Genomic DNA, 17,500 nt, shown 5'->3' with positions numbered 1-17,500 from the left:
CAAAACTACAAATTATTACTCCAGATTGATAGCGATATTTTTGATACACACAGAACAAAAAACAGTAGAGAAGAGTAAAAAAACCACCTGTCTAAATAACTCACGTTAATCTTGACCATGTGAACATCAATACCACGTGAGGAAGACGTTAAGAAATTTATCGGCCAGTGAGTTCAAAATCCCTCGCCCTAATGAATTCAATTCAGTGTGCATCATAAATTCATTAGGGCGAGGGATTTTGAACTCACGAGGGATTTTTAACGTCTTCCTCACGTGGTATTGATGTTCACATGGTCAAGATTAACGTGAGTTATTTAGACATTAACAAATTTATTAGAATATTTAGCTGAAGATCAGAATAGAGTATTCTTTACTCTTAACTGTGAAACGATCGTACTAAATTAACTAAAGGCAGGTGGTTTTTTTACTCTTCTCTACTGTTTTTTGTTCTGTGTGTATCAAAAATATCGCTATCAATCTGGAGTAATAATTTGTAGTTTTGAAATCAGTAGTTCTTTGACTGCTATTTCTGAATTCTCAGTATGTTGGAGAAGCAGGTTACTGTCAATCCCTATATATTTATGATTATATATTTATGATTATATATATATATATATATATATATGCAGTTTTTGTGTAGTATGAAGTAATAATGATATTCCAATGAGAGTGTGTTACTTCTTTAAAACATTTGGAATCCATAAAATGTATTGCAGTTATGCTGTTATTAACTCGAGTCTTAGTAAATGGTATCCAATCTGGAGTTTCTGTTGGGTTGAGGGTCATTTAAAAGAGAATTTTCTACAATTTCTATCTGGATTAGATTTCAAATGAAGGCCTCTTCATTGTCTCACTACGTTTGCTTCTACTTTTACCTTTCGCTGGTTCTTGGTGACAGCTTGTACACTGCTGGTGTTTTCATTTTGTTTGTTTGATGCTGTTGACCTTAATATTGTTTTTGTTGTCTAGTTCTGCTGTTGCTGTCGCCACCATTGCTCTTTTTGTCCCTTTTCCTTTTAAATTGTTGTTGCCTTTGTTGTTGTTGCTGCTCTTGTTGGGGTTGTTGATGGAGAAGTTGTTGCTGCCGTTCCTGTTTCTTTGGTTCTCCGTCCTGTATTTATTATTGAATTAAATCATTTCTTCACCATCAAGTATGAACAGACATATATAATAATAATGCGAAGCAACACCGTCCGGGAATACACAAATAACACAGAAGTGAGATTCTTATCGGAGATAACAATATGAAAATAAAATCAAAATCAAATAAAACCAAATAAGATCAAGACACTGGTAGCAGCGAACAGTAAGAACAAAATACAACAAGAAAGAAGAGGGGCTTAAAGAATCTCTGAGAAAAAATATATTCAAGTATTAGCTTTAATGTCCGACATCTTTGCAACGATTGGCTGCTCAAATAAATAAATTTACAAGTGACTGGTCTGTCGTTAGTGATTTAATTTCGATAATGAATACGAAAACGTTTGGATGGACAGATCGATAACTTACACAAAACGACTTCTTTTCTTCTATTATCTAAAAGTTTTAGAGCGTTGTAAGAACTGAATTGTGTTATTTGAGGGTGGACGCAGCAGCCATCTTTTCACTTAGTATATTCTATTTTATATAGGTAATGTGCAAACAGCTGTAAACTACTATCAGTGAAAGAGGGTTTCGTCCCTAAGGTACAAATCCAATGTCTCGTGGAGAATGGATCGACATTTATTTATTATATTGGAATTGGTGATCAATAGCCATATTGGTTACAGGTTTCTGACGAAACAATCACTGGTCGACTGCGATTCTGAAAGCGAGAGTGACAAGGGAGTAGCTTCGCTTCATTCGATTGAAAAATAAATATCTCAAGAGACTTCGCTCCTAAAACGCCCGTATTTCTTTTTTCCCGCCGTTGTTTATAAGTGAGAAAGACACGCAGCGACACGCACGCGCACACACACACACACACACACACACATATACATATGGATAACCAACTTAAAAACATACTTATTTGTATTTGTGCGTGATGAATGCGTGTGCATGCATGCACGCATGCCTATGTGTATGTATGTGTGTATGTATGTATGCATACATTCATTTATATATATATATATGTGTGTGTGCGCGTGTGCGTGTGTGTGCATGTGTGTATTTATATATATGTATGTTTAGGAATATCGGTCACTAAGAAGGATTAACAAATGATTGAGATGCCTCGTCATCGAACTCTCACCTCGGATTTTCTCAGAAAGAGATTTCCTTTGAAACTTCCATGTCTCAGTCAAAATTTTAATTGAAAAATTAAATTTTATATTCTATTTGCACATAATGAGTGCCCCCCCCCCCATTAATGGTTTGCAATATTCGAGCGTTATCGTACATAAAATATACGCTCATCATAGTCGTTCACCATCCCTCTATATATATACGTCACTGAAAAGCATTTGTACTCATTAAAAGATATTTTACATATATTTCATATTTTTGTGAAAGCCTTTTCACATCACTACAACTTAAAATTCATAAGATATTCAATTCTATAGCTCATATGTAGTTTCGTACACATATCTGGTTTTGCATCAATGATACATGTTCCTTACCAAGATATCTTTTCATATCAATCTCACATAAAACCTTTGATCTCATTACAGGCGACAATATTATTGATAGACATGAGTATAGTACCGTGTACACATCCTACGGCATTCTCAAGTCTGACTGCGAGGCTGCTTTTGATACTCTCTCTGATGTAAGTACAATTTTGTGTTTTTATAATCTTTTATCAGTGTCTTTTTTACTACTGATTTCCTCTTTCTCCTTGTGAATATGCATACATACATACAGATATATATATATATATATATATATATATATATATATATATATATATATATATATATATATATATATATATATATAGATATATAGATAGATAGATAGATAGATAGATAGATAGATAGATAGATAGATAGACACAAATACACACGCGCACACACATATATATTTCTTTCTAAACAGAGAGGGGACAAACAAGAACAGACAAAGGGATTAAGTCGATAACACCGACCCCAGTGCGTAACTGGTACGCATTTAACCGACCCCGAAAGGATGAAAGGATGAACTCAGAATGTAACGGCAGACGATATATCGCTAAGCATTTCGCCCGGCGTGCTAACGATTCTGCCAGCTCGGCGCGCTCTTAGTAGTCTTTGCTGGTGGAGGAGATTTTTCCATGTCGAACTGCAATTCCCATCTAAAAAGAATGATAGACCGCCTTACTTTTTACTAATATATATATATATATATATATATATATATATATATAACTAAAATTTAGGGTTCTTCAGGCATTGCCTCATCACACACCGAAAATTAGAAATAGCAGCCAAAACTACTATTTCTCTACCGAATAGAGAAATAGTAGTTTTGGCTGCTATTTCTAATTTTCGGTGTGTGGTGAAACAATGCTTGCAGAGCCCTAAATTTTAATTATGTTTATATAACTTTTACCGATAATGGTTTTAACACACCAAACTACTTGGTGAAATTAGTAATTATTAATTAATTACTAATTTTTACACTATATATATATATATATATATATATATATATATATATATATATGTATATATATATATATATATATATATATATATATATATATATATATACATATAATATATATATGTGTGTATATATATATATATACACATATAATATATGTATGCGTATATATATATATATACACACATACACACACACACGCACACACACATACACACACACATATAAATATATATATTTGTACGCGTAAGTGAGTGAGTGTGTGTGCATGTGTGTGTGTGTGTGTGTGCGTGAAAGTATTTATTGACTTTGCGTTTAGTAAGTGTTTGAAGAAAATCTCGAAAGACAGAAATAATTCCCTGTCCCATTATTGATTCGTTGTTTCTCATGGGACGAATATAGCTGTGTGAACGGTAAGAAGAAATCTCGACGCTGAGTGCATTTCGATAACTTCACATTAGATCCGCCATTGCGTCAAATAACACCTGTCAAGTAGAAATGCACTGAAGATCCAAAGAGTAAAAATGAACTCACATTTTTGTATCTTTTCTTGCCTTCAATCTGTCGTACTCAATTAAATATCAAACTTGGAAGAGCTCTTCCAAGATACATATGTAGCCTTCTTCTTTTCTATCTCGTGAGAAAGACCTCTGGTGAAGACCTGCTGATGTTAATTCTTAGAATCTTGCAAAGCAAATTTCTTTTTGATCGGTTAAATAATGTCCAGAACCTACCCATTGGAGCGGCTGAATGAGCAAACGTTACATTTTCGCGCCGTTTTTTTTTGCGTGCAGGCGTCATTGTTTTTGCTGTCATTGTGGTATGTTTTATCGCTGCAAATTTTCAAGTTAATGTGTTTTCTGTCAAAACTTAATAATTTTGTTTTATTTTGAAATATTTACGACGTCCTGTGTAATTAAATCTTCTTTTATTGTTAATTTTCTCTGCAGCTTCTTTCAATTGAAATTGTCGACGGCTGTTATTTTTTTCTTCTTAATAGAAAAACTTAGTTGAATGGAATCACAGCAAACTTTTGCTTGATGTTTCCAGATACGCCATAGCTAGCTTATCTCTCTGCTGGGAGAGATATGGGAAGAAAATAACTAAAACGAAATAGTTCTATTCTTAAGTTTCGATTGTTTTAATACGTAAACTTTCTAGTGAGCTAAGCCATATCTCTGGCCACGAAATCACAACAAAGACAACAACTGTAATATATAATGATAATTTCAAATTTTGGTAGAACGCCAGCAATTTGGGGGCAAAGGGTTTGTCGATTGCATCGATCCCCATTACTCGACTGGAACTTATTTTATTGACCCCGAAAGGATGAACGACATTGTCAAACTCAGAACGGAAGGAGTCGGAAGAAATGGTACCATTTTGATTGACGATTAAACAATAAGAATGATGGTTTCTATTTAACATAATGGCGTTGACTGAGGGAGAATATTCCACAGAGACGGTACAAGTTCTGTAGGGGATGGAGTTGGCTGAGGAGAAAATAAAGAAGAAATGAGATTTAAAGTATACACAGTGTACAGGATATAAGAGCCTATGGTTGCTGCAGTCCTTCTCATATTGAGATCCTTTCGCTTCGGCCAACCAAATAATTATTCGGGGAGCCCAAACAAAATCCTGGCTTATTTTTACTCATCCAACTTCAATGCATTCTCTCAGATCTTCTCAGCAGCCTACACCCTGATAGAATAAGACATATAACCATGTCTGTTTCGTCGCTCTCATCCACATTTCTCACATTCACTGGAGAGCTGTAGCTCTCTTTCTATTTCCTCCTTCCTCCTCTTTTTCATTCTGTCTTTCTATCTGTCTGTATCTCTCTCTCCCCCACTTCCCCTTTTTCACCTTCCGCTTCAAATGAAAATCGGGAAAGTCGAGGTCTTGATAAAAAAGGAAAATCTTAGTATTAAGGCCCTTTAGCGGCGCCCATACTCATTAAGCAGGGAATGTCTACCCGTTCTTCATGGCCAATGGAAAGCAGTGGGCCAAATGTGACGATAAATTTGAGTGATAATCGGATACATTCTCTCCGTTATAAAATCTGTTGTCTATCGACCGACAAATTCGCGCTGTCTTCAAACAGCGTTAACGCTCCTAACGTTCTCCATTAACCATCTCACTACATAATGCAGTGTTAGATATTCCGCTGAATAATTTCTCAAATGATAGATTGCAATGGACGGCTGCCAACATCCCAATAATAATTATTATTTCTGAGAAGTTCTCCATCAATAATATCTGAATTTGTCACAATGTAACACCTATAGAAATTGAGGTTACGGTCAATTAAAACGACTTCGTTGTTGATTGTTACTTATTCTATTAATGTCCTATTAATATCTAAATTCATCTCAATGCAGCACCTATTGAAACAGAAGTTATAGACCATTAAAACTACTCAGCTGTTTGGCTGTTACATTGAAGATAATCTCTTGTTATAACTCAAAATGGAAATAGTCTGCTTCATAAGCGCCAACATGTCTGCTTACAAGTCCTCGATGGAAATCATTATAATGGTTGTGGCTGGGAACACTGATGGGTCGCTGAAAACTCGGTGAATGTTGCTGGTGATGTTAATGCTTAACCCTAAATCCTCCCTTATCGAACAGATCCATGACTAAAGCTATTCAAGCTATGATCACCATCTCATCTATTTAATGCTTTTAGGAAAATCTGAGTTAATCTCTTCTGCACTTATCTAAGGCACTACGGTGTAATTTGAGGAAGACTATTGAGTATTATCAACACTAGTGTCACTGCAAAAACAAGTTATTCTTTTGAATGCATTTTGCCTGGTTCAAAATATTAATGGCTTCCAATTTCATCTCTATGCGATTCATGTTCGGGCAGTTATGTCTGTATAGTGAACAGATGTTAGCACTTGGAAACATACACTATTGTTGTTCTGGGGACGGGGTAGCGGTGGTTTAGCATCAGCTTATCTCGAAATGAAGAAATTTACAAACAGACTCGCTGCATCCTTCTCTTTCTACAGACATTTCGCATCTAGACCACAACATATGCAAATATGTCTTTCCATTTTTAACTGCATGATGTAGCTTAAATTTGATTTGGTTTCTTCCTATCCTGGCGAGTGAGTTCATAGAAGATCACTAATATACGATGAGTCAAGCATTTCATCGCAGGATTACACTTAAGTTTCGACTCTCTAAGTGCCAATTATTCTGATAATGATGAAAGCATTTACAAAACTCGTGTCTGCAAGAACTAATCTGTAACACTCACTCAGCATCTCCTATTTATTTATTAATTAGTTTCATACTATATTGAATTAACACCTTGATTGATGAAGTTTCATCTGTCTTTGAAATCCTTTGAGATTAAATGATCAAAATTTGCTTCCATTTTACTTCATTTATTTCGCTGAAAGATTATAGATAATTTATTTTTCGGAAAATTAACTAAATTATCACAATTATCATTGACAAATCACACACACACAAACACATATGTATTCACACATATATACATATATACATACACACAAACACGCAGTGACACACATACATATACACACACACTCATACACGCATATATATATATATATATATATATATATATATATTATACACACACACACATTATGCTACACTGCTTTGATGCATATATATATATATATATATATATATATAAGGAATGTTGTATTCATTTGAGTTTATATATCCAATCATACGTTCATGTGGATATATGTATGTGTGGATACGTATGTATGCGTGTGTGTGTTGGGGTTTATTTGAAAGACAGTGTATATTTATTTAGCGATGCGAGTGAGGTCATGATACAATCAGTTTATTTCTGTAAAATTGCTGATGAAATTTAATAAAATAAATTTAATTAACATTTAATAAAACATTTTGATTTCATTATAGAATAAATTAAATCAAGTGCGTTTATTTACTTCAAAACCGATATTACGCGACGCATTAACGAAAACCTGATGATAGATATCTAACCAGAACAGGAATTTGTAGTCTCTACGCTCGTGTGACGTCAGTGAGTTTCGTTTAGGCGTTCATCTCATTGCGAGAGTCAATGACACTAAAAATTCCACATCTTAATTGTTTAGTCTTAACAAAAGACTTTTTAGTGTCTTCGAGACTGATGGGAGAAAAAAGAATTAGATATTCGCAAAGTGAACGTCTGGCCAAAGTGCTTGTAAATGTGTCTCCTTAGTTAAAGTCACGTAGAGAAAGGTGGTAGTCTAAAATGGTCAACAGTTAATAATCTACCACCCAACATAGAATGGTAGCTCTAACCGAATGGAGAAGGAAATGAAATGGTTATTGGTCGAGATCTTCAAGCATAGCTTTGTTAGTCAGAAGTTAGCTAGTTCTAAAAGAGAAACAATAGAAACACATACATTTATAATAAGTACATTAATTTACACATATCAAGATAGATCCGTTTAAGATTAGTTTAACATACACAAATACAGGTATATCAAATACCATATAGCATAAATTCATGATTTATTGACGTTATTTTCGCTTCAAGAAGATATATAATAATGAAGACAAGCGCCATTTGAGAAGAGAACTTAATGACAAGATTCAAGACTTCTCCGGAATTGAAAAGCAATTAAGTTTGTTTTTGTCTGGAGATAGGAGGGCCGTCGTGGACACGTGTTTCCGGCACAAGGCTATCGCTAATACGCCAATTTTCCGGCCTTAACTCCAGCAGCGAAGGTATTTGACTTATATAAATATCTCAAAGTAGTCAACGGATATACAATGCAATTCAAAGATAGTTACAATCTTTCGGAGATAACAATGGTTAAAATTTAAATATATAACCAGTATCTCTAACAAAGGTAACAGTTAATCCTATACTCGAATATTTTCAATACAACTCTACATATGACGGCGTTCCAATTAGACACTGCAGCTAATTGGTTAGAAACAATAAAATAGTAAAACTGTTGCATATATATATATATGTATATTTGTGTATGTGTCTGTTTATGTGTATGTGTTTTTTGTGTGTATGTGTGTGTTTGTGTGTATGTGTGCGCGCGTGTGAGTAGTATAAGTTTTTGGGGCACAAAATGAAAGAGAACAGCATCCCAAATCCCCAACCATCTCAACACTTATTTATGTAAGCATTTTGTCCCTTAAATTCTTACACTCTAATATGGCTGATTCGCATCCCGGTCGTGACTTCTAGATACATCTCCACTGTCACATTTTGTTCTACTGTTTGCAGTTTAACCTGCACCTTCTAGAGGTATGAAGTGCTTCAGAGCTAAGATATCATGAATATTGCAATCACTTCGGTCTGAGACACGCAGCTCTATTTTACCTCTAAAGTTCGCTTTCTTCCACCAACTCCAAATTCAACTTCTATGGCTCTGGGATCATTTACATAGCGTCCGTTCCACCGACCAAAATTAGCAGTTTGTTTACTTTCCGATTCATTCTTTAATTCATTCTTTAATTCCTAGATCTGTAATGTCCAGAATATGATGGTCGTCTGGAACAGCTTTCGTAAACGTTATTCTTAGAGTCAAATACAAGATCTGCAATGCCGTCGGCGTAAGTCAGAATATCGATAAAACCGTATAACTTCCCATGAGGCTTGGCTGCGGTCATTCCAACACCGTGCATATTATATTCAAATTCTACAAAGATCAATATTGTCTTTTATCATTCTGAGATTTGTACCAGTCTAAGGAAGACTGACGAAATCATTAAAGCGTTTGTGTTCAAATCCAATTGTTACTTGATTCATCTGTAGGCTTAATACAACTATCTGTTTAAGACCTTCACCTGCCCTTAGTGATTCTTTAGTTGGTAATTTAAGGTACTTCGGTCTTGAGAATAACTTCATCTCTCTCCCTTTATCTCATGCCCTTGCTCTCTCTCTCTCTCTCTCTCTCTCTCTCTCTCTCTCTCTCTCACTCACTCTCCGTCTCTCTCTCTCTCTTTCACTCTCTGTCTTTCTCTCTCGCTATCTCTCTCTCTCTCTCTCTCGCCATCTTTTTCTCTCTTTCCCTCTTTTTCACCAGTGTCAAAACATCCTAAAACGAGTCATGGGCAAAGCATCTCTTCATGACGAGGCAATGAAAACACATTCTCTTCATTTTGTCGAATAATTTATTTACGTAGCATCAAATATTTTTTGTAAATTATTTACGCCCACAAATTCTGTGAGATATTTTACAATATTGCTCCTCTAAGATTCTAATGGGTTTTTTTTCTCTCGTTTCAGGGCGGCAAGACAATGGTGACGAGAGATATATTCAAACGACTTTGGACTGAGTATTTCATCTCAAACGATCGTAATGCCAAGGGAAATTATCTGTTTGGAACACCAAGCTTTTAATAGCAGCCTCTTATTTTTACTTCCTTTAAATACAGAGCGAAAATTTTAAAAAAATGACACAAGAAACAAATATATCAAAATGAACAAATAAATATTAAAATAAATATTAATTATAATTATTATAAAAATCATCAAAATCTTACAGCAATCTTATCTCAATAACGCTATTATAACTAGCAATCTAAATGCTAGCAGTCATATCTATCAAAAAATAACTACAATAATAATAATGATAGTGATCTTAATAATTTTAAAATCATCATAATGTCGATGGTGGTAATATTTTAAGAACTATTACAACAATAATAATAATGATTAAAATAAAAATAACAAGAAAAACAAAAACCGTAATAATGATAAAAATAATAATACAATAAAAAGTAACAATAGTAATATTATAATAACTAAAATGAATATTAAAATTTTATTAAAACTCTTATGAAGAATTGTACTAAAACGTCTTTAATAATTGTGTATCCATTCCATTATTTTCAACAAATTTAATAACAGTGTATATCGGATGTCATTAATATTTTAATGTTCATTTATTCGCATTTATTCTATTATATTATTATATTCAAATTAATCAATTAATTGATTGCATGAAATAATCAAACACACATACACGCACACGTGAACTAGCACGCACATCTACATTCCCACGCGTATTTACACACACACATAGACACACACATACACACGCACGAGCACACTGAGAAACATATATACATAAATACTCCAATAACCTATGCATACATATATACAAACATAACTATATATATATATATATATATATATATATATATATAAACATACATACAGGCGCATCACACTATAAGCACATGCATGCATAAGTAGTTATACATACATATATATATATACATATATATGTACATATATGTATGTGTAAATATACATATGTATGCATGTATACACATATACATACCAATTTAAAAATATCATTACATGATCGCTAGTCACCCAGGTTAGGGATAAAATGTCTGACATATATCTACCTAGATATCTTTAAAGATGTTCAACTACAAATCCTTTCTCTTTCTTCATGAACTCTCTTATTTTTCCTTGCTATATTCTTGCTTTAAAGGGAGACAATTACATAATAAACGTACAAATACAAGTACATGCGGAAAACATAATTCCTTTATCTCAAAACTTCACTTTTGATATGTTTTATTTTTTGAGAACTTGTTAGTTGTTGTAGACTGCCTATTATTGTTTTTTCTCTGCTTCATTGAAAATGCATACATATACACATGCATATAAGTTTAAACATACATACATACATTCATAAATATATATATATATATATATATATTTATATATATATATATATATATATATACATATATGAATACATATTCATATACATATATGTATATATGTATGTATGTATGTATGCATATATATATATATATATATATATATATATATATATATATATATATATATATATATATATATATGTGAACAGTTTTAAAAAAGCGCTTTCCATATCAGTTACGTCAGCTTCCTGCATTATACTTTTCTCAATTATCTTCATTTTCTTGCCGCAAATTTTTTAATTTACTAAAGTACACATCGTAAGTAGATAGCAAAGAATTCAGAGATTAGAGTTACTTACTAAAACAAATGCAGCATAAAAGCCATACACCAAGGCAAATACCCGTCATTCACATGAACGTCTCTAGTGTTATTACACTTCATTATTTAGCTAATATAACCCTACAATAACTTGCCTATATTTACCAGCTGGTTAGAAAACACATTAATATCTCTTGTTCTTCACCTTCGAAATATATATATTATAAACATATATTTACACTCACACACACTCACACACACATATATATATAAACATACATGTATTTAGGCATTTATGAAAGTGTATATATATATATATATATATATATATATATATATATATATATATATATATATATATATATATATATATATATATATAACAGCAACACAGCAATAAGTTCCAGGATAGAATAAAAGATAACATGGTTATATACGGAAATAATTCCTTCATAACTTATTTCTCGCTGTCGATCTCAATGTCTATACATATATAGATACAATCGCACGCACACACGCACACAGACACACACACATACTCACATACAGTCACATCTAATGCGCTACTAGTATTATGGTTTTGTTTTAAGATATCTGTTCCGTAGGTTTCGTTTGCATTTCTTTTTCAATCTCTTTTGACATTTATATTGTTTTTATTATTTTCTACCCATACATACATCTATATATACATATATATTAATGATATTAAAAAAGTAATAAAAAGATTTTTGTTCGTGTCCATTTCTTTCATTCTCTCTCATTAGGTTTGCTTTTTTGTTTTTTAAATGTATATATATTTTTCTTCTTATTTTTGTCCTTTCTCCCTTTCATCTTTTCTGCTCCTCTCTGCTCTTCTTCTTCTTCTCCTTTTTCTTCTATCAACCTTCCTTCTTCATTTTCTTTTACACATCTCTGTTTTACCTTACTTCCTTTCTACCTCTTCTTATTAATGTCTTTCTTCATCTCTTGCACGGTGGAGTCACAGAATCGTTAATTCTTCCATCAAAATCCCAAGCGTTATTCGCACCGCCTCTTTACGTTTTTAGTCCAAATTTCGCTAAGATCACCTTTACCATTCCTGGGGTCGATATAATTGAGTATCTGCCAAGTACTGGGTTCCATGTAGTAGCCAATTCCTTTCTCTACAAATTCCTGACCCTGTGGCTAAATTATAATTTTCCAAGTGGCAATTCTTTGACAGAATCATTAATGCATTGGATACAATGATATCCAGTATTTGATCGTACTGAGATCGACTTTACCTTATATCCTTCAGAATCGGTTAATAAAATAAAGTTGCAATCAAGTAGTGCGGTCGATAACATAGACGTCCGTTCTCACAAACAATTTCATGACTTGTGAGAAACAAAAATCTTAACTATATTAGAAATATTGTCAGCTGTAATAGCTTCCTACTATGATCGTTAATACCGCTCATGCTCACTAGTTACATAAACCTAATAATAATTTAAAAGCCTCTGATATTTATTTTCGTGGTAGTTTTTAAATATCTTTATAGAGTAAATGGAATAGAATGTGAAGTCATATCAGAAAGTAACTGAAAGTGTTTTTTTTTACAAACCTGACTCTTTTAATCTTAGAATCTATAATATTGAAACTTTTGTAATATTTAATGCTTTCATCTGAAGAGAAAAGACAGCATCCTTGTTCTTACTGTATAATTTCCAACACTGATTATCAAAAACTGAGGAACGGAATTATGATTCATACGTGAAGGCAGTTACAAGCAACAGATCAACTTACTATTGAGTTGTCGAACATTAAACTGAAAACTTATTCTTAGGTGCCGTCTCTAGTGTAAATTCCACTATCATCACACAAGCGCCATCTAATAGTGTAAAAAGGAACAACAATTCTATACGGTTATTTGTAGTATATTTTTCTTGTATTTATTTCATTGTGAGTATTTCAGAGCAAATTTTAAACTCTCAACCGGTCAGATCACGGCCCCAATAATCCCGGGTTTAATCTTCCTAATGCGCTTATATCATCTATGATTCCTGGTGAAAATATTCGAAACGTCACATTTTTCCCGTATATAAGTTTCTTCTTTAACTATAAAGATTCTGTGACTATTGAAGAAATCTAATATAGAGTAATATTATTATATCCTTTTCTTAGTTAACGAATTAATTAATTCACAGATAAAATTCAACTGATTAATGTAAGTTTGAAATTATATATTCCTTACGAATGATTAATCCGTTAAAGAACAATGATTTAGCCGCAGAACTATTAGTAATACTGTTTCAAAAATACCAATAATATGAAACAAAGAAACAAGGCTAAAATTTTGGAGAAACGGCTTAGTTAATAATATCAAACTGAAACTTCATTTTATCGAACTCGGAAAGATTAAGGCAAAGATGACCGGCAATATTTGAACAGAGATTGTAAAGAATATCAAGAATGGCTGTCAGAGATAAAATAGTGTAAATAGTATATTCTATGCCTGTGACTCCCTCCGTTTTAATGTCCTCGGCCCATCCCTCTCTCAGTCTCTTAATGTTACTCAATGTATATATATATATATGTACATATATATATACATAGAGAGAAAGAGAGAGATGCAGATAGATAGGATAGATAGATATAACTATTTATGTCTGTGTGTACACACACACACACACACACACACACACACACACACACACACACACACACACACACACACAAACACACACACACATATCCATATATACATTTATTTATATATATATATATATATATATATATATATATATATATATATATATATACACACACATACAACCTTCATACATGCACACACACACATATACATTCGTATGTGCGATCGATCTGATATAATGTCGAACACAGATATGTTCATACGTTCTATAAAACATATTCACTGAAACTTTAGACGTACGTACAATTACTTACAAATATATAACAGTGAATTGGCTTTTTACATATCTTTACATAAATTTATGTCGAGGCTTAATCTCCGCGGTATCTAACAGACCACAAGACCACAAGACTACGTAAAGTTTAGCTATAGAGAAACCAATAATAGAAAGTCAATTGTTAAAAATAAGTTGTAATTGCCTTCATGAAGTTTATTAAAAATAAATTTGCATACGTAAACTATAAAAATTATATATACTAAACAACAAAGTTTTTCTCTAGTGTCTTTGAAAATGTTTACATTTAACCTAAAGGAACTGGCATCTATGATATGAAACAGGGGAATCTTTTGAAAGAAAATTTAAAGTTTTATCTATATAAAAATATGTATCAATAACAATTATCTATCTGTCTGTCTGTCTGTCTGTCTGTCTATCTATATTTATATATGTATGTATATATGATGTGTATATGCATTGCCCAACTAAAACTAACGCCATCAGTTGCTTGCATTCTCCTTACGTTCAACATTCACTGAGATGAATACGAATTTTGGTATAAGGAAACTGCATTTATCCGTCAGCGTAGGATTCATTCCAAGATATTTAGAGCTCTACTCTTTCATTAACGTCTCTATCTATCTATCTATCTATCTATCTATCTATCTATCTATCTATCTATCTATCTATCTATCTGTCTATCTACCTAGATAGCTAGCTATCTACCACTCTAACTATCTATCTATCTTTCTACCTACCAGTCTATCTATCTATCTATCTATCTATCTATCTATCTATCTATCTATCTATCTATACATACATACATACATACATACATACTTTCATACATGCATACTATATTGTTGTGAGAGGAAGAGAGAGAGAGAGTGTGTTTGTGTATGTGTATGTATGTATGTATGTATGTATGTATGGGTGTATGTGTCTGTATGTGTGTGTCAATGTGTTTCCAACTATTCCCATCTTAGCAGGTTTCTTGGCAGTCGATGATGTCCGCTTGAAAACGTCTCGTCTTTGCTTTTTAACTTAAATACCACTGAAATTTTATTGTTGTCACGTACTAAACTGACAGTTTGATCTGGTAATTCAATCCCTAAGTAATTAAATCAGTGTGCTGGTCTGTACTTTTACAATTTTACACTTTGTCTGCTAGCTGTTGTCGCGTACATATGCCCCTGGCCAAGGCAACACGGGGCAGCGGGATACCTCTGGAGAGCAAACTAGCTCGAAACTGGTAGAATCTTTATGTACGTGACATACCATGCCGTATGCTCGGTGTTATAAACACATTTTCATATCATAATTCAAAATTAAATTTATTTTATGTTATTGAACAATTATTTGTAACATGTACGTAGTGTGTTTTATATACGGGACTTCAGTATTTGATGATTCATTCCTTTATCGCTGAAATGACAGACAAAACATGGTGGATTAAACTGGATATTTTACAATATTTAGTTCTCTCGCGCCATGATCTGATTTCAATATACATCCTGGCCAATTTATCTCTGCTATCAAAAGATTCAATAAATTGAGTACTATTGATATAGAGACGTTCATACAATCAAACTTCCAATACAAACTTGAGGTGTTGGCCCTATTTGAAAGAAATCAATATTTTATAAAACACTTTCGCTTTATGTTGTTTTAGATAAATCGAGTTTCACAGTCGATTTAATTGTGAATGCCTTAATGAAATAGGGCCGCCAATTTTTCCCAGTTATTAAATGTAACAAAAATAAAGAAAAAAAAACGAAGTGAAATCTAATGTACAAGATTCATATATGTGTGACAAAACGGAATTTATTCTTCGTCTACTGCAAAAATAACCTTTGAAATTAAACAGACCTATTTTTGTTTGTGGCACTGTAAAAATTGTTATTATCAACACGGCACATACTTTTCATTGGATTATCAAAACATTACCCTTGATTTAATATTTGGTTTCAAGCAAAATTTGTTCTGTTTCTGTTTCAAAACTAATTCATACGTAATTAATGAGATTTTTAATTAATAATATTTGACAGATTGATTCTAATATTACGAAAAGATTATTTCAAAGAAACATGTTATAATTAAACCGAAACAGGAAATTAAAAAAAAAATTCATTAACAGAAACAAGAATAATTTTTAAAAAATATTACCTGAAAAAATACATTTTATTCTGTAAAATAGTTATCATAACATAGCACTATATTATAGAAATTATAATGATGTTGAAAATAATTATATGATACATAACAAACTTGAAGAGATCAATAATTATATATAGGAAAAGTAATCTTAAATATTCTCTGATAAGTGGTAAAATAATGAAGAAATTTAACGATAATGATAATCAAAGCGTAGCAGGGTGTTTCTAAGACTGCCAAGTGTAACACTCGATTCAAATTGGTTGGGCTTCATTCCAGTTTCAATTTGGTTTTCATCCGAATCAGCAGTGTTTTCAAAAGTAATACTATACCAGCTTCAACCAGTTTGCTATACATCATACTACTACTACTACTACTACTACTACTACTACTACTACTACTACTACTACTACTACTACTACTACTATTATTAATAATAATAATAATAATAATAATAATAATAATAATAATAATAATAATAATAATAATAATAAAAATAATAATAACAATAATAATAATAATAATAATAATAATAATAATAATAATAATAATAATAATAATAATAATAATGATTTGAGACTTTGGCACGAGGCCAGCAATTTTAGGAGAAGAGTATAGTCGATCAAATTTACCTCAACACTTGACTGCTATTATATTTTATTGATGTCAAAAGGGTAAAAGGTAGAGAAGACTTTGGCGCAATTTGAACCGCGAGCATAAAGAGTCGAACAAATAAAGCAATGCATTTTCCCCTGTCGTTCTTCAACTTCCGCCAGTTTACCGCTTTAATTTACATCAACAATAACAATAGCAATTTCTGCCTTTCCCCACGGGTGCCCAGTTACGCATATAAAAGAAAAATAGGGTTACAATGTTATATAAAAATAAAAGGTGGAATAAATACTTTATAATATATTCTTAAGGGCATC

General features: G+C 32.3%; 1 protein-coding gene across 2 annotated transcripts in view; it reads left to right on the top strand.

The window, feature by feature from the left end:
• Positions 1–17,500, top strand: part of LOC106869419 (sarcoplasmic calcium-binding proteins I, III, and IV) — a 118,926-nt gene that overhangs the window by 97,459 nt on the left and 3,967 nt on the right. For both annotated transcript variants that reach the window (XM_089359002.1, XM_014915151.3), the window contains exons 6-7: positions 2,652–2,749; positions 9,814–17,500. The exon at positions 9,814–17,500 is cut by the window's right edge and continues 3,967 nt beyond it. In XM_089359002.1, the coding sequence (XP_089215128.1) occupies positions 2,652–2,749; positions 9,814–9,927 (212 nt within the window). In that variant the 3' untranslated portion in view covers positions 9,928–17,500. The remainder of the gene's footprint in view (positions 1–2,651; positions 2,750–9,813) is intronic.

This window comes from Octopus bimaculoides, chromosome 10, assembly GCF_046866305.1.
Source record: "Octopus bimaculoides isolate indiv1 chromosome 10, ASM4686630v1, whole genome shotgun sequence".
Classification (NCBI taxonomy): Eukaryota; Metazoa; Mollusca; class Cephalopoda; order Octopoda; family Octopodidae; genus Octopus; species Octopus bimaculoides.
This window is presented reverse-complemented; position numbering and strand designations above follow the sequence as displayed.